General features: G+C 39.8%; 1 protein-coding gene across 1 annotated transcript in view; it reads left to right on the top strand.

The window, feature by feature from the left end:
- Positions 1–19,462, top strand: part of CMYA5 (cardiomyopathy associated 5) — a 45,926-nt gene that overhangs the window by 5,190 nt on the left and 21,274 nt on the right. The window contains exons 2-5 of the mRNA XM_039709751.1: positions 2,785–13,006; positions 15,739–15,834; positions 16,490–16,723; positions 18,466–18,488. Of these exons, the coding sequence (XP_039565685.1) occupies positions 2,785–13,006; positions 15,739–15,834; positions 16,490–16,723; positions 18,466–18,488 (10,575 nt within the window). The remainder of the gene's footprint in view (positions 1–2,784; positions 13,007–15,738; positions 15,835–16,489; positions 16,724–18,465; positions 18,489–19,462) is intronic.

Below are 19,462 nucleotides of genomic sequence, written 5' to 3'. Positions count from 1 at the left end.
TTAATAAAGGAACATTTGTGTAGCCTGCCAGGTTGGACTAGAAACCTGAAATCCTAGTGGACACAGCAGAGAAGTAATAGTGAGTAGCAGAGGCCTGTGAGAAGCAGGAAGAGGCAGGAAGGAAAATCTGGGTTTGAGCTGTTATGGCAAGAGGCACAAAACTGGTTGTCAGTGTCTCCAAGACTAGGAAAGGGTTTAAATCAAGGTCCTAGCAGTGAAATAACATGCTGATAATATAAGTGCCAACAGGAATTGGTATGAAATGTCTACATGGAAAAAAGACAGCACTGGATTTTGCCCTGGATGTCAGTGGCTTCGTATCTACATTTATGAGCTGAAATATTGCAAACATATTTTTCCAGTGACAAACTTCCTCTGACAAGAGAGAGGTCTTTCACCTACTACTGTGCATCTTGTGAACAGTTCACAAAGTGCAGCATTTGGAAGTGCATTGGAAGTAAATGTTTGAGTTCCATATCTCTCATTGTGGTCTTAAAAATGTAAAGCACTATCTCCTCACACTGTAGAGAAATGTGAACTGTAACAAGTTTGTAACTGTAACTGTAACAATGAGATAATGATGCATATAATTCAAACTTTTTGCATAGGCAGGGCCAGGGCAACCCGTACTTATTCATTAATATCAGCTCAAGTGGGAGTGCTGCTCTGTTCTGTATGAAGGTTTATTTAACTGCACAATGTAGTGCAGAAATAGGTTTAAAATATAAGAATTATTTAGAAGTTGAAAGATGTAAAGAAAAAAACTATTCATCTGGTTTTGTGGACTCAGATAACTGGAAGCTTCTTTAGTAGTGTTGCTATTGATTTTTCTTTTTTCTTTATTTTGCTATGTCCAAGTCAATGCCAAGCCATGGAACTGGCAAAGGAAAAACTAAGAGAAAAATTGGTATGAATGTGTTCTGCTGTACCGCTTTCTCCAGCCTGTAAGTTTTCACCTATGGAGCTAGCCTTTCTAGAGAGTACTACAAAAAGGCAAATAATCAGCTGTACATGCAGGGGCTTACATCTCTTTGAGGGCTTGGTTTGGGGGGCAGGAAGGGATTGGCTAACATGCACTTATTTAGTATTGCACTCTCAGACATGCTTTGAATTGTGGGCCTTCAAGCTGTCTTAACAGTCACCAATTCCAGGGCAGCCCTATCACAACTGGGTTTAAGCCCCATTACTGAAGCTTGATACACACTGTTGTCCCACGGGGTGACTTCAGCCTTCAATTAGCACTGAGATCAGAAATGATCTGTGCCTCGGTCTGCAGAGAACTGAGCATGGACCAGCCCAGCACAGCCCTCCTGGTTCTGGGCTCTGGAAAGGAAATTCAAGGTAAGGGTAGCACTGCCAGTAGCAGGATTACATTTCTGTTTCCATTAGGTACTGAGCATTTTCACTGAGTGGTCTTTACAAAAAACTTACAGTTCAGAGTGTTTGCTTAATTAAGTAATTATGACTTTCCACAGGATTTCTTCTCCTCCTTCAAAGACCTCTCCCTTCTGACTGGTGCTCAGCACCCTCTGGCATGGTACTACCTGCTTCTCAGGGGTGTCCACCTGCCTCTGCAACCTGCAGTATCTCTGGCACCCGTGTGGTGCAGGGCCACAGCCCCTGGCAGTTGGTCAGATGGATTCTGCTTTTCTGATCCCTGATCAGTAACTAGCTTTCTTCACTTTAGCTGAAACGCTTTTCTCTAGTCAGTGGAAAAGTGACTCTTCCCTCTGTTCAGTGGAAAGAGGATGTTGTGTGGCCATAGATGTGCATTCTTCCATAGGGGTAACAGAGACTTCACTGTTTCTGCTCTTCTGAAGGCTACCTCTTATCCAGCCAATACTCTCTCTTTCATTCCATCAGCTACAAGTGTGATTTCCTTAAATGAACTACTGTCTACTCAAGAAATATTAGGGTTGAGCTTTGATTACCTTTCCTGTGCTCTCCCTTTTGTTTGTTTTAAGTAAATATTGCAACACTAAAACTACTAAACCCTCCATACATTGTTGTCTTTTAATTGCTTCTGCTAATCTTTACACTCTTAATTTGAAGAATTTGAAGAATTTGAAGTTTTTGAATTCTCAGAAAAACCTTTCTCCAGCATTTTTACTATTTTAGCTCAGAGATTTGGTTACAGTAAATGATAGTGTATTGATTACACATTGTAAGGTTTAAAACTACCTTTATGAAACATTGCAGTTTAATTTGGGGAGGTGTCAGTATATTTTAATTGTTGAATGTATTCTAAATTACTTTGTTAAGTATCTAGAGTGCTTAGAGGATAAAATACATGAGAAGCCAGTAACAAACCAGTGGATAGAATATTGCTTGGAGCATTGTATAATCATTCACACTTGCGCAAAGCAAGTGTGGGCGCTATTAAAACACTGACAGTATCTCTGAAGTGTTTAATGAAAGGTTTAATTTATACTGTGAGATAAACACATGCTGGAGAATAGCCCCAGAATCAGCTCAACCTCACACTGGCAAAACAAGGTCAGATCGAAGACTGTTCTTCCTGCATTGTCAAGATCTTTTAAACACCTCCCCTTCATTGAACTAACCTTGCAACATGCAGTTTTACACAAATTCATCTAAAATATAGTTGTGAGATGAAATAGGACTTTTCTTATGCTTGTACTTCAAAATCTATGCTTATGCAGTATTTTTACAACTTTGAAAGCCATTTTTATTTTAATGAATAAATTCAGCTTTTTCCTCCAATAATTTAATTTCTTGTGTGTTTTTACAGCTTTCTTTTGTTATTTGTTCTTTTGTTTGTAGTTTAAAAGATCTTATCCAAAGTGAAGATGTGAAACCCAAGCTGCAGTACATCATGACTAACCCTTCCTTTTCTATGGTAACATGCCAAAGTGAAGACAGTGGAATAACCTGGGAAACCAGCTCAAGCAGATGTTCTACTCCCTGGACCTCAGAAACTAGTACAGCTTCTGATCTTTACAGTATGGAAAGTTCACCAGTAGGTTCTCCTCCAGGAAAAGTTATCTTTATTATGGATGAAGGCAAGATCGTTCGGAAAAGGACACGCAAATCTTCAAATAGGGTGCCGATGGCTACAAGACCAAAGGGAGGCCAGTGCAATAAAAAACGTGACTCTTCTGGAACGCAAAGGCAAGAACCAAGAACTGTTCTAGGAGATGTGCAAGCCTCCATGTTGAATGTAGAGCAGGTGGAAGCACAAGACACAGATGAGGAAATGCTGGACAACAAAGAAGATCAAGAGAATATCACAGAAGAGCCCGTAAAACGTGCTCCAATAAGGTCAATATTTAGGGAGAGCAGACTGAGAAAAGTTGGTCCAATTCTTGGAGGACCAGTACAAGCTAGAATCCAGCTGTTCAACTCAATTTTTGGAGGGACTGGGCCAGCCCCTGAAACGTTGGAGAAAAACAGAATCCGGAGAAGTAGCTCAGCTTCAGGAGATTCTGAAAAGTTCCTTGAAACATCAGTAAAAGAAAGATTGCAGAAGTTCGGTTCACTTTCCACATATCCAAAACATTTCCAGGGAGCAAGAAGTAAAATTCTTGAAACGCCTTCAGAGAGAAGAAGGAAGCAAAGACAACAACTCGCAGAACAAGCAAATCAAAGCTTTTCTTCACCAACATCACCTCTTGAAAAACAGCTTACTAAGAAAAAAGATGTTTCATCTGAAAATACTGAACCTTATAAAATGAAAGAATCAACTCTTCAACATGAAGAAAGAAAAGAGAGACAACCTCCTTTAGAGACTCCAAATCAAGTTTCAGGACATTTACTGAAGAATGAAGAAGAAGCCAGGGAGCAGCAAAGTCATTCAGCCACGGCCAGAACATCAATAACAGAGTCAACAACCTCCACACCACTCAAGTCTGACAAGAAACAAGTGCTGCTTCCCTCAGCCGAAAATGCAAACAAGAAGCCAGACCAATCCCTGCTGACAGCATCCGATCACTGGGATGAAGTGAAGAAGCAGGAAGTTCAGCCTAATTCCGCACCACAGTCTGTTTCAGCAGATTTTGTCAGTGAATTAGATAGACCAAGTTCCCAGCATATTTTACCTACAGAATCTCTATCAGAACATCCTGAGAGTGAAACAGAGAAGTCTTACTTACCTGATGTTCCATCAGCTAAATCCAAATATTCCACTTCAGCTGAAATAAGACAGGAAGATATTATTCCTCAGTCATCAGAAGCTGCACAGTCTGAGTCTGAACACGGGCTTTTATCATATTCTGGAAATGAAACAGAGAAGCAGGAAACTGAGTGTCCATCATCAACTGCACTGTCAGAGTCAGCAACTTCAGGTCTAATGTATTCAACTGAAAGAGAAGAGGGTCAAAAGACCCCACCTTCAGAAACTCAAAATGTTCATTTGGAGAACCAAACAAAGTCTGAACAAGACTTTTCACTTCAGGAAACAGAGAAGCAAGGAATTAAATTAAAACCACCAATTCCTGAAAATATAGATTCCAAATATTTTGGCATTTCTTATCCTGTTCATGCAGAATCAGAAGAAATACAGAAAACTTCAGCTATAAATAAAGTAGATTTTGATCACCCTTATTTTTCCATTGATGAAAACAAGCAAGCTGAAGGTGGGCAAATGGAGATGGAGCATCCAGACCTCTCATATTCCACCAAAGAAACTGGGGAATCGGAGACAACACAGATGGAGACAGAGCATCTAGACTTCTCCTCTCCCATGGAAGAAACAGAATTGAAGGGTGAACAGATGGAGATGGAGCATCCAGACTTCTCTTTTTCCAGGGAAGAAATAGAGGAACCAGGAAGTGTGCAGCTAGATACAGAACTTCCAGATTTCTCATTTTCCAAGGAAGAAACAGAGGGATCAGAGAGTGAAATACCAGATACAGACTATCCAGAAATGCTTTTTTCCACAAAAGAAACAGAAAAATCAGGGAGATCCCAACTGGAGACAGAACAACCAGAATTTTCTTCCAAGGAAGAAACAAAAGAACAAGAGAGTGAACAGTTGGAGATGGAGCATCCAGACTTTTGTTTTTCCAGGAAAGAAATGGAAGAATCAGACAGTGCACAGCTGGAGGCAGATGTCTCCAGCTATGATAGATCCTCAGATCTATCATATTCCAGAGAAAAAATGGTGGAATCAGAGAGTGCACAGCTGCAGATGGGTCATCCAGACTCTGCTTTAACCAAGGAAGTAGTCAAGGAAATGCAAAGTGCACAGCTGGAAAATGAAGATCAGGTTTTGCTTTCCAGGGATGAAACAGAAAACAAAGCATTCAGTCCTTTTGAACTGGAACAGTCTTATTCCCCTGAAAAAGAAAAACAAGAAGAAAAAGAAGAGCTTGCGCAGGTGCATTCAGATTTATCATGTTTGATGGAGGAAACAGAGAAAGAAAACACTGCAGAACTCCAGTTGGTACATCCAGATAGATTTGATTCCACTGGAAGGGCTGAGATACAACAAACTGGGTATCTGGAAACAGCATTTTCAGATTTACCGTATCCCATTAATAAAACAAAGGAGAAAGAACTGTCACAAACTGACAAAGGAAAACAGCCACAGCCTGTACAGCAGGATTCACAGTTTGAAGGTAAGTTGGATTCCTCTGCCATCACAATGCAAGGAGAAATTACTCAACTGCAGTCAGAGCATCCAGTTTGGCCACATTCTACCAGAAAAGAACAGGAACATAAAACTTCACAGCTGAAGGTGAAACAGCCAGAGACAACATCTTCTACTGGCAAAACAGAACATCAAAAATTGCAACCAAAGCTGGAACAAACTGATCCACTGTATTCCCAGGGAGAGACAGTACAAGAAGCTGCACAGAGAAGCTTAGAATGTCCAGAGTCATCATGTTTTGTTAGTGAAGCAGAGCAACATGAAAATGTACAAGTAGTTTCAGAAAAGAGGGATTTCTCATTTATCACTCAAGAAGCGACACAAGAAGGAGTGGAGTCCAGAACTTTGTGGTCACAACTGACTGACAGAGCAAAGCCCTGGGAAACAACACAAATGGAGCAGGAACAGTCTTTTCCTTCCTGTTCCACTGCTGGTACTCAGCAACAGGAAACACCACCACTGAATGTGCCCCAGCCAGATGTTTCATGGTCCTTTGGCAGAATGGAACAAGATATGGTACAAAGAGAGGTGAAACAGCAGGAAACAGACCAACAAGAAGCTGTGCAAATGGAAACAGAGTATTCAGGTATTTCAGAAAGCCTAGGTAAAGAGGAGCCACAGGTCACAGACCAAACTAATTTGCCACAGCAAGAAATAGCTCAGCCAGGGTTAGTGCATCCATCTTTGCCATACTCACCCAGTAAACAAATGCAAGAAGAAATGCAAACAGAGCCAGCATATCCAGAAAAAACATTTTATGTAAGTACAGAAACAAAGAAGGAAATTGTAAAACACAAATCACAGCAACAAGAAACAGTACATCCAGAGCTGGAGAAGACATTTTTGCCTTCTTCCAGTGAAAAAGAAGCTCCACTGGAAATGACTTCAGAATATCCAGATTTGCCATATTCCTCTCACGAGCAAGAAAAATTATTGAAAAATCCAACCTTACCATTCCATTTAAAGCAACAAGAAACTGAACAAGTAACGGTGGAACATCCAGATGTTTCATGGGACAGTGGTGAATCAAAACAAGTTGATATTGTGGAGCAGGAGTCAGGACATCCAGAGCTGTCATACGCTGTGGGAGAAACTCAGCAAAAATCAGAACATTTGGATTCACAAGGAAGTCTGAGTGAAGCAGTACAAGAAGAAAGTATGGAAGTAGAATCACAATACCCAAATCAGTCATGCTCACAACTAGATGCAAAACATCCAGATTCATCCTTTTCCTTTGGTAAAGGCAAAGAACAATCAACTCAAAAGTTTGAGCCTAAACATCAAGAATTGCCTAAAGTAGGTAAAAAAAGAGCTTCTCCAGCAACTGCACAAATAGAGTCAAAACATCCAGAAATTGCACCATGGGAAATGAAGCATCCTGATTTGTCACATTCCACTGGTGAGACAAGCCAGGAAGTAGCACCATTGGATCAAAAACACAGAAAACTTTCTTCTGGCAAAGAAAAGCAGCAGAAAGCCACAATGCAGGAGTTAGAGCAAGAAAAGTTAACACATTCTCCCAATGAAAAGGACACTTCAGAACATGCTCAAGAGGGCTTGGAACAACCAAATTTATCATTTTCCATTGATAGGCCAGATGACGAACTGATGCCACCAGAGGTGGAGCACACTGATCTCATATCTCCTCTGGACAAAACAGAGGTACAACGAAGAGTACAAGAAACAGAGCAAACTCATGTCTTTGGACAAATGGAACAGAAAACAATTCAGCCAGAAGTGGAAATTTCACATTTGTCACCTTCTGTGGGTACAGCAGAGGAAACAGAAATGGCAGAACCAGGGCAGGGACATTCTGATTTGCCTTACTCTGTTTTCAAAGTAGGAGGGCTGCAAACATCACAGCTGAAACCTGAACACCCTGGGCTAGCACAATCCCTCAACAAAGTGCAGGAAACAATCCAGCTAGGACTGGAGAAGCCAGGTTCATTGTATGGTCATGACAAAATGGAGCAAATCCCACCTGCACAGCTGGAGCAAGGCCATGCAAGCTTGGCACCCCTGGCCAGGGAAGTGGGGCAACAAGGGATGGAGCACACAGCTGTGGAATGCTCTAAAGAGGAACAGTCTGTCAGCAGAGCAGAGCATTCACAAGCTGCAAAGGAGAAAGAGAGAGTTCCAGATACACCATCCCTGACTGGAAAAATAGAGCAAAGAGAAATGTTAAAAGTAGAGCCAAAGCATCCTGATTCACTGCATTCCATTGATAAAGGAAAGCCACAAAGAACTACACAACCAGTGTTAGAAAAACCAGATCTGTCATCTTGGCCTGGCACAACAGAGCAAAGACAAACTGCTGGAGAGGAGAAGCCAGGATTCTTGCATTCTTTCAAAAAAGAGGCACAAGGCAAGAAAGCACGAACAGAATTGGGACATTTAGGATTATGTCATTCTCTCAGTGAGGCAGAACAAGAAACTTTAAATGCAAAATCACACCATTCAGATTTATCTGCTGGCAGATTAGAACACCATGAAATCATACAGCCAGAGGCAGAAATAATGGATTTATCATGTTCAATTAGTGAAACACAGCAAACTCAAATTGCCGATGAGGATTTGGAGGACCTGGATTTATTTCATTCCACTGGCACAGTACAGCAAGAAAAGATTCAACCAGAGCAAGAAAAGACAAATGAGTTTTCATCATCTCTCAAAAAATCAGAGAAATGGAAAGATGCAGGAATGCAGGCAGAACACCCTGAGTGCTCTATGGAGAATACAGAAGGACTGCAAAATTCCCAAGCAAACTCTGAATATGCAGATTTGTCATTCTCTGTTGGCACAGTAGAACCTCATAAAACAACTGAGCCAGAGCTGAAAGAACAGAGTTTGTTGCATTCATTTGTCAAAACGGAGCCATCGTGGGCTGCTCTACCAGAGTCTGAACATGCAAATGTCATGGATGCCACAGGCAAAGTACTGCACACAGATACATCCTCTTCTGTTAGTGAAGAAAAACGAAGTGCACAGCTGGAGATCAAACAGGAGAGGAGAAGCTATACATTACACCCAGAGGAAACAGTACAACTAAAATTGGAGCAACCAGTGTTTTCAAGTCCTCATGGCATAGAAGAGCAACCAGATACATCCCCAGTGGAAGAGGTGTTCCCAGATGTCTTGTATTCCTCTGGCAAAACAGAAAAAGAGGATGCTGCACAAGCAGGGCTCACTCCTTCTGATATTTTGTATTCCACAGGAAAATCAGAGCAGTTGCAACCAGAAAAACTAAATGCAAAACATCCAGATTTGTCATACTCTCTTGGCAAAGCAGAGACTCGTGTAATAAAGCCACTAGATTTATCATATTCCTATGGCAAGGCAGATCAACCACAGGCTGCCCAGCTGGAGCATCCAGAGAAACCATATTTCACTGGTGAAACAAAGTGGAGGGATGGGGTCCAACCAGAACAGCCACATGTTAGTTTGCAGTCCTCTGATGTTGAAACAGACCAGCCAGAAACACCTTCTGTAGCACATACCTTTGTCAGGAGTGAGGAGCAGGGAACTGCGCAACCAGACTTCAAACAATCAGATTTATTAAGCCCTACTTACAAAGCAGAAAAGCGGGAAATGGCCCCACTGAGAGCAGGATGTTCACAGAAGCAAGACACTGGTCCTCCTTCATCTCAAAGTGCTCAGCTGGAAACTGAACAACAAAATATATCATTTTCCACTGAGGAAGCAGACAGCCACAAAATCCAACCATATTCATCTCTTACTGAACAAACAGTGCCTGTACCTTTGGGTGCTTCACACATTGTCTCTGAAATAAGCCCTGAAGGAAGTCCGAAGTTTTCACCTGTAACTGGAGGTTCACCCCCCAAGCATTTAAATATATCTTATTCCAGGTGTAAAACAGAACACTCAGAAACTGCTCTGCCTGAAGCAGGGTCCTTTTTTGCAAGAAAAGAAGAGAATACAGAAAGTCTTCAATATTTGCCTGTAGCTGTAAAGTCGAAGTCTGAATGCGAAATTTTACCTGAAGCTGAGAGAGAGCAGTCTCCACATTACTTTCACACAGCTACACAATTAGAATCTGAACAAATAAATTTATCATATTCTACAGACAAAAGAGAAAGTCTAGAAAGTCAGGATTACCTGACTGTACCTTCAAAACTGCAGTCTGAACCTTCAGTTCCATTTTATTCAGCTGATGAAACATGCCAGCAAGAAGTTCCATCTTTTTCAAAACCAGTCTCTGAATATTTGATTCCCACACAGTCCCTCGCCAAAAGAGAAAATCAAAATATGCAGCCATTTATTACCCAGCCCATACAATCAGAGTGTGAACATGTAATTCCACCACACAATGAACAACAGTTGCAAAAAATTCAACTCAGTTCACCTGAAACAGCAAGCTTAAAGACAGTGCACTTGGAGAGTATGTCTCAAGTGCAAGACCAAGACAAGCCAGAATCTTCTGTGTTGGACACAATATATTTGTCTCCAGACCAGCTCAGAAGTTCCCCCAAATTCACTACTGAGCAATATGAGCACAAAATGCAACCTGATGTACAGACAGTGCCAAGGTCAGTGACCACAGAGTCAAAGGTGACTGGTGCAGCAGACCAGAAAGCAATGCCATCAGAGTCATTTATACCTTTTCATAAAGTACCTGGAAAGTCAGAACTTGAAAAGCCAGTATCAGTAGCTCTCACTGATGATGAAGAGAAACAAAATATTCCATCATCTTTATCTGATGCAGCAGACATGCTTGGAAAGCAATCTAACAAAGTTTCTGGCATTTATACTGAAGGAGAGGATGTATATGAAATGCAACAATGTTTTGAAGACCAAAAGCATACAGCCTTGGAGCATCTGGGAGTTGTTTCATCAGACCTTGTTCGTGAAACTGTGACACACAAAACTCAGCATTATTCTGGTGAATGGGGTGGCCTTTCCTCAGCTGAGATTAAGCCCCTTAGCTCAAGTTCTGAAGAAAAGCAGAACCCAGATATTCCATCTTTTGGGCTGGCTAGCTGGCTGGTAGAAGAGGTGAAAGCTCGCTCAATTAGTCCAGTAGGGGCTGCAGAAGTTGACATGCAAGGAATTCAGCTTACTTCAAATGAAGCTTCCGATTTTGGGTCAAAACAATTCCCATCTGGAAGTTGCACGGAATTTACAGTTCATGGGACTACAGAGACTAAGGGACATACATTTAGAGTTTCTGAATCAGTGTCAAATAAATTTCCTCACAGGAAGTCCTCAGACACTAGTCCCAGAACACAAAGGTATGATTTACCATCTGTGGTAGGAGATAATCAAGGTACAGATAAACTTCTGGAGCACGAAACTAGTACTTTAAACCCTACAAAAATTGAAGCAATGCAACATCTGGATGTAGGCAAAATGTCTGAAGTGCCCGAACATTACCTGAGAGGAGAAGAGGAAGAAATGGAACATACAAGTGCTGTAGAAGACAGCCAGCGTGCTCTGGAGACTACTGAACAAAAAGATTTATTTAATATCATTTCAGAAGGTTATGAAATACTCAATATTCATGCACCTACACATATTTCTTCTGTTGATCAAGAAGAAAGTAAACACATGCCTGATAAATTAGAATACTTGGAAACAAATCCTTCATTTAGAAGAAAATCAGTTGAGGATGGCCAGAGAACCCAAACTTCTGGAAGAACCACAGACATTTCAGAAAGCTCAGTATTGGAAAAGACTGCAAGCCATGAACTAACAGAATTGGTCAAAAAGGATGATGATGAGGAAACTGAAGAAACTCAACAAGAAAATCTCCTGCTGCCAGAAAACAATAATTGTGCAAAATTGGATCCTAATAATGGTACTGCTGATATGGACTACTTTGAAAAATACACATTGATTGATGACAAATCCCCAATTAAGCCACAATTTGAAAGACGAATTTCATTGTCTCCTGTGACAGAAGACCCCAATGAATCTATGGAAGAAGCCAAATCTTTTAAAGAGAGTGCTGAGGTAGATACTTTGGAAGAGTTTTCCTTACTTGAGGACCTGGATGAAGTCTTTTATGGTACCATAAAAGGTGAAAGCAAAATGCAATCCTACACAGATGCTTCAAAACCTTTACCACTGCAGAAATCAATTGATTCTAGCAGTAAAAGCATTACAAATATAGAGGATGAATGCAAGTCACCGGGGACCCCACTCTTCGATTCAGAAGAAGGAGTGCTAGAACGATCTCTCTTGTTCCCTACCACTGTTGCTGCAGTTAACCCAGAGCTTTTAGAGGAGCCACCTGCTCTATCATTTTTATACAAGGATCTCTATGCAGAAGCAGTAGGAGAAAAGACAAAGGATGAGACTCCCTCCGATGAAGAAAGTGGTAATTCCAACGCTTCTTTCCCTAGTAGAAATTCAGACACAGATGATGGAACTGGAATATATTTTGAAAAATACATTCTTAAAGATGAAATTCCAAGTAAAGCCATAGGACCTCAGAAAGATCAGATACCAGAAGATGAGTCCTTTAGTGGAGGAGTTTTGGTTTGGAGTTCAGAGAATAAGCAGGAGCAGGGATCTGGTGATGTTCAATATGTCAAAACTGAGGTTCTGTCAGAAAGAGATGTTATGGAGAGAGACAAATTCCAGGTTGACAGCAACATTCAACCAACAATTTGCAAGCCAACGCATGCCATTCCTTTTGGAAGCAAAACAGGTCTTTCAGGTGCAGGAACTGATATCACTGAAGAAAGGGAAGAAGAAAATGTACCAGTAGAAAGAACTGAAGAGTCACCAGAGCAGTCGAGTCAACAAAGATACAGTCATCAAGTGGATAATCAGGGGGCTGCATATCAAGAAGCTAGTAATAAGCAGGAAGAACAGCAAGATATAACAGCATTTCCTCAAATGGAAAAGTATGTTCCATATGTCAGGGCTCCCACTGAAGACAGTGTAGATGATCAGTTTACTCATGAAGGTCTGTCCTGTGTCCCTACCATTCAGGAAACAGAGAATGCAGACTTGGAAAGAGAGGAGCAGCATGGTGATGTTTATGAAGATTTTGCTGAGTCAATGGACTATGATGTGATTACACAAGAAGAGCTTTTGCAAGATGAAATATCATCTCAATTTACACACGAGGAGCTATTATTTGAAGACAGGGACTCCTTTGATCATGCTGCTGATAGCTATGAATTTGTTAATGAGCCAGAACAAAGAACTCCTGTTGAGCTTGAAGATTCAGGCTTTGTGGTAATGTATCCTGAAAAATCAGCAACAAACATTCCTCAAGTTGAGAGCCCACAAAGAGAACTGAAGAAAGGACAAGCAGACACTTATTGTTACCACTGCAAATGCCCAATATCTGCTATTGACAAGCTTTTTGGAGAGCATAAAGACCATGAAGTCACAACACTAGATGATGCTGCAACCAAGATGAAGGTAAGTATTAATTTGGGTTAAAAAAAGAATCTGTCAAGGCTAATTTCTCCAGTTCTCTTGCATTGTCAAGAAGAGAGGCTTCCAAGAGCAGTCCAGAAGCTAAGATACAGTATCTATTAAATAAAAATATTCCTACACACCTGTTGGAGATTTTGAAGGGAGACCATCTCTGAAGTCCTAGACTTGCTAAGCTGGTATTTTAATTTATTCAGAAGTTTGAATGGCCTTGTTTATATGTAGTTGTTAGCAGACTTTCCATCTATCAGTCTTATCTGTATACGTTTGTTCTGGTTTTGATATGTAGGGGGAGAAATAGGAAGAATGTTGTTTCTATGAAAATAAAACTTTGGTAAGAGCAGCTCACTTCACTTGACAAGGTACAGAAACCTCCCTATGTGGAGACTGGTATCATCATAAAGTGTTCCCTGTCCCACTTACATGCCTTGGTTGCTTGTTAGACAAATCACCCTACGCAGTTTGTTGAAGTGCCAACCTATTTTCTGTTCCATTCACTTTCATCTGCAAAATGGCCTTAAACTAGAGAGGGAAGTTTTACAAGGGCGTATAGTGACAAGACAAGGGGCAATGTCTTTAAACTGAAAGGGGGAAGGTTTATATTAGAAATTAGGAAAAAAATTCTTCACAGTGAGGGTGATGTAGCTGTGGAACAGGTTGTCCAGAGAAGCTGTGGATGTCCCACCCCTGGAAGTGTTCAAGGCCGGGCTGGATGGGGCTCTGAGCAACCTGGTCTAATGGAAGATGTCCCTGCCCATGGCAAGGAAATAGGAACAAAAGGGTTTTTAAGGTCCCTTCCAACCCAAACCATTCTTTGATCTGTGCCAATAGCATTGTAGTGTTAGCACAGGTAAGAGATTATAAAGTCCTGCTTGCCACTATATCCAAGCTGTTCCCCCTAATAGATAAAACGCCCTCCATTTCAGTAAGCTAGTCCACTGCTATAAATACTATTGAAAATGCTTTTTCTGTGGAAGCTATTGCTCATTAAATTACAGATCTGCTTGTGAAAACAACATGTATGTGATATGTCACTTCTCCAATATCAGATCTGCTCTTGTGCAAGTGAACATATCATACAGATGTTTCTTTCTTAGTTACCAGATATTTATAGTAAATGAAAGGTGAGATCACTTTTTTGGCACACATTCATTTGACAGGAATGTAGATTTTGTGTCATTTTACTGAAATTCCAGAAGAGTTTGTATTGGTGGCATTCACATCATATTACCTCATATGTAGAAGAGAAAAATGAAAAGTAGGAGTCAATGTAACAGTTTCAATTATCAGCACTTGCAAACCATCTCCATGGTGCTCAATGTAGAGTTGGTTTTTGTACAAGGCCATTCAGGTTTGACTTAGTAGTGATAACAAGGCATGAGTAAGTCAGCAACAAAGTCACAGATCCCAGCCACCCCTCAAATGTACCCACATTGCAGTGAGTCAGGCTGCAAATAAACATCCCATGACATCGCTCCCTGGCTGTGGAGCACGGATATGAAGCCAGTATTAAATTTGGCTGCAACACAGGCCTGGTTTCACATGATTTCTAACACTCAGGGCTCAGGTTACTTTGAGACTGCATTTGTATGTCTCTTGTTACTTCTGTATAATTACTGAGAAAACATCAAGATAGCAAAATGCTTGTTGCATGATTTTTAATTTTTTTCACTCTTTTTATTATTGTTGCATGAAAACTGTGAGAACATAGCTTCACAGTAAGTTAAATGAGCTAGGGATGGCATTTGTCAGATTTTACAGTTCATCCTGACAAACAGAAATTTGCTTCCAAATCTTGATGATTTCCCTAAATATTTTTAAAGGGAGCTTTCAATTGTATTCTTGAATGGCACATTTGTAATTAATGTAAAGTCTTGTGCTTTTTTTTCTACAGAGCTATCTGTATAATTTTGCCATAATAAGAAGTCATTAGAAAGGAAGATAACCTTCCTTTTAGATTTACGCCATCAAATTAAAACTAAGTGTTTTTATAAATTATTAATAATGCCGGAGCAATTGTGCAACTTATTTTCGTAAAAGGTCAAGAAGCACTAAGAAAAAGTTCTGAGTTGTCTCTGATGTCTGTTGTGCCTTGGACTGCTTTTGTTTCCACATAACTCAACCAATGATTTTGATTACTTCTTATTTACAGGAATTTTATATATTTTTTTATATATATATATACACATACACACACACACATATATATATATACATACACACACATATATATACATACATACACATATCTAAAGGTGTATCTATTTATCTATATATTGATCTATATAGAGACAGATACCTATCTTTCAAATTCTAATTTTAAAAGCCATGACACAGTATAATCTATTACCCTCACAACTACTTTTGTTATCTTCCTTTTTATGGGCTTGTTCCTGTGATCTCTCAAGGACACTCATGAGGCTCTGAGTACCCTCACTCTCTGGCAAAGCTGCATTGGAATTCGTAATGTTCAACAGCTTGTATGGACAGAGTGCCTTATCAAACTGAGCTCACTTGTTTTGGTTTGGAAACAGTTCTGTGACTGTTCCAGTTGCTATTTCTGTGCTTGTCTTTGCAGCCAGGGTGATACTTGAACTTACTTAGCAATTGTTCCAATGGTGGCTCATGGCAAAAGAAAAATATTCACCTAAAATAAATTCTATGTAAAAAGTTTATAAAATAACCTGCCTAAGTTACAGAAACATTTTAAATTTCAGGATCAGTTAAGTAAATTGCTAACAGCACTGGAAGAAAAGTCAATGAAGATTGAAGAATTTGTGAGTGATATTGAATTGCGATTTAACTCAGTCGAGGTAAGTCCAGTGTTTTATCACACTAGTTTTCTTTTCCTCTGCAGGATTACTTTAAAGATATGGTTGCCTACTTGTGCAGCATTACTGCTTCCACTAAAATGGGCTGCTGTTCCAGTCCTCAAATTGACTTCTCTGGAAGTTCACTGGAAGGTGTTAACTTTGGAGGTAGAAAAAGATTGCTTTTTTGCACATTACTGCAAAGTGGAATATGTAACTGTCAAACACTGAAGGAAAAAGTTCCTTAATTTTGTTTATGCCCATAAAAAGCTCACACAGTGTTTTATTTAGAATCCCTTGCAATGCATTTAAATTAGTTGGCCAGTATCTTAAATTCTGATTGCCCAAGTTCTTAAGCCTTGAGAACTGTCTTAACCCCAGTTGTAAGTATGCATTTTTAGCTATTTTTCGGTCAGGCTTCCTCTCTCAGTGATGAGATTGTGAAGTTTAATTTTAAACCCTAATAGTTAAAAAAAAAAAAAAAAAGCTGTTGTTGTTATTGATGTATTTCTCTAGAGATATTTCTCCCAGAGGAGTTTGCCTGCAGAAATAAAATTGTCTTATTGTCAATGTGCTAGAATCAATATGGTGGATGGCTTGTGTATGGGTAATTGAGAATTTCTGTGTATTCATTAAGTGTTGTCATTTTATTCTGCAGGAAAACTGTAAGAAAAATGCAGACTTATTGGAAAAGCAGAATGAAGAGATGCTTAAAAAAGTGGTAGCACAATATGATGAGAAATCAGAGAACTTCGAGGAAGTGAAGAAGATGAAAATGGAGTACCTGTATGAGCAGATGGTAAATTTCCAGCAAACTGTTGATTCAGCAAAGGAAACTTTGGAGACAACAGTAAAAGAAACAGATGAAGTGGATGGATTTGTTTTCCTAAATGTAAGTAGAATTGGCTTTCATGCTATAGCTTTTATGATATTAATTAGGAAAGGACTTCTGTATCTCGGGTCTCAATGAATTTATTATTTTTTAAGATAAATCCTGCTAGCTCAGCTATTCCACTCTGAAACTGCTGGATCACTTGGTTTTGATGTGGGAATTCTCAGAGAGAACTGCAGAGAGGATGCACAGGACAAAAACATGACTTATGCTAGTAAAATGGTCCTGTTCATTTTTTAAGTTGAAAAGACAGTTTGATAATATATCTAGAATTAATAACTGAGAAGTAAGAGATGTTAGAGTATTTAGGTATTTTACCATATGAAAAATAAAATACATATTATGTATAATTATAAACAACAAGAAAGTGATCTTTGAAACAAGAAAATGTAATTGAAAAGCAAAATTGCTTCTGGGCTGTAGGGGTTTTTTTGTGTATTGTTGTTGTTTTGGCATTTTGTTGTTGTTGTTCTGGGGTGTTTTTTAATGAGCAGATGGACAGTATTTATGCACTGAAATTACTGAGGCTGTGATAAATAATTACTGTTGAAAAACAGTGAGGGGCTGTGCTGTGGTGAAACCATGGCAGTGAGATAGGCTGAGGGCTGTGCATGTGATGTGTGTGGCTGTAATGGCCCTTCCTGAATGTTACAAACATCTCCAATGAATCTGAAGGACTAGACCTACTAACTCATACAGTCATTAGTCTAAAACTTTGCTCAGAGGGTGTTACTGGTCCTGGGTCCTCCAACAGTGTTCTTGTGCTGCAAGGCTTGTCCTTAAGTGAGCAACAGCACTTTCTTCTCTCCACAAGTGTATTACCAGTCTCAAAGAGGATGGAGTTTCTGCGATAATAATCTTCCCCCCTTATGGAATTAGCATGTGGTCTGGAAGTTGCAGATAAACTACCTTGGAATGCCAGAAATAGAAAGCTCAAATTACTGTCTAAAGACTGATCACTCACACAAAATAAGCCAGCTTTCAACATTCAAGTGTCCAGCCCACATATGCCACAGCAGCTACAGAAATTATGCCAATATTTGGCTTTCTTCCCTGCTCTGTGCCACAAAATGTTGTAGTACCCTGTAGCCAAGTGAATGTTGTGGTATATTTGCTATTTTGGGATGGCTGAAAAATCTAGACTATTTTCCTGCTTTTGTGAGGATCAGTGCTTTGGCAAAAAGACAACTTTGTAATCTGTAATTCTTTTGTGAGAGTGTGAAGATTACTGGATTTCCCTGTTGCTTTCTGTTAGTGATAAAGGACAGGAACTTTTTTATTCACAGGCCAGGAAACATTACCTGAAGATTCCTGGCACATGGGACAAACTCTCATTCCATAAGTAAAAATCCCACATGGCTTCTAGTAACAAGAAGTTATGAAGCATATTTTAGCCAGAATTTGGATTTAACTATTCTTAATGTGCAAGTGATTTCTTTCTCTAAAAGTCCTGGTTTTAGAAAGTACTTGATTATGCTCCATATTTAAATCTGACCCCTCAAGCACTTAAAATGAGATTTATACTCTAATACCCTGCTGAGCCAGAACTTTGAAATCAAATATTTCTAGGGAAATAAATTCTCTGCTGGTGTGAATGAGCAGCATTCCATCCAACCTCAAGTCAATAAATCTGTGTGGTTTTTATCTGTGGAGAGTAGAAAGACTGTTAGATTATCATGATTGGCTTTTCAACACTTTGGGGGTTTTGAAAACTGTTAACACATTTCTTTTCTCTTCTCTAGTCATCTAAAGAATTGAATAAAAGGTACATGAAGTATGGGTTAAGTGCACTGTAGTGAGTACTAGGCCTAGCATGCTGGATGTGTTATTTAGTATTTGTGAGCTTTTGCATACACACCACTAGTAATCAGAGCTGCCTTTATAAACCTTGCAAATAATGAAATTTAGAAAAGCAGCTTTATACTTGTTGCTGTAACTGACTGGTTTTGAAGTGTTTTGCACATGTTCTGTAATACATTAATTAAACAAGTAGCACATAAAAACATCAGCTCAATTTTAAATCTCTACACAGACATTTTTAAAGAGATGGTCCTTGTAGCTATTACTATACCTACATATACAACCACCACTGTGACCATGCTTCCACCTTTTAGACTGATCAGACATACCACTGATATGTTTCTTTTTTCACTAGTCTGGTTCTGTATCACTTAGTCTCTGAAAGGTTATAACACAAAGCAACACAGCTAGTTTGACTATGTTTCTGAACACAACTCCAGAAAAATGAGATAAAGTAGATTTCAAAACCTGGCTAGGAGACTATGGGCTGATGTTTTCCTGTGGCTCTCCACAAGCACTACCTGATTCAGGGTGTGTCACAGGGCTGATGACTTGTCATAACTGCATCTGCCTGTACACACCAGTAAATGCATACAATCACAAACAGTTCTCTGCCATGTGGGATTTTCTCAAGGCAGTTATTTTGGTGAGTCCCATCCTTTATGAGAGAAGTGTTCAACCATAAGCCCATATTCCCAAAAAAAATTCTCTACAGTAAAGGCAAAACATTCAGAGCAGTTGGCTGCAGGCTTCTCCTGTGCAAGCCCCCCAAACTACACTGCCCAGCCCACCAGCCCTGACTTTCCCCAGAGGGCTTGGGCATTGTGCAGTGCATATCAAACATACCCTTGTCAGTGCTGCCTCAGCCACCACAGGGACATGTGTGCTGACACCGACTGCGGTATAACAGTGACACCAGGGTTTCAGTTTGCAGTCAAA

This window comes from Passer montanus, unplaced genomic scaffold (assembly GCF_014805655.1).
Source record: "Passer montanus isolate IOZ18808 unplaced genomic scaffold, ASM1480565v1 scaffold22, whole genome shotgun sequence".
Lineage (NCBI taxonomy): Eukaryota > Metazoa > Chordata > Aves > Passeriformes > Passeridae > Passer > Passer montanus.
The sequence above is the reverse complement of the archived record's forward strand: the minus strand, read 5'-3'. Positions and strand labels throughout refer to the sequence as shown.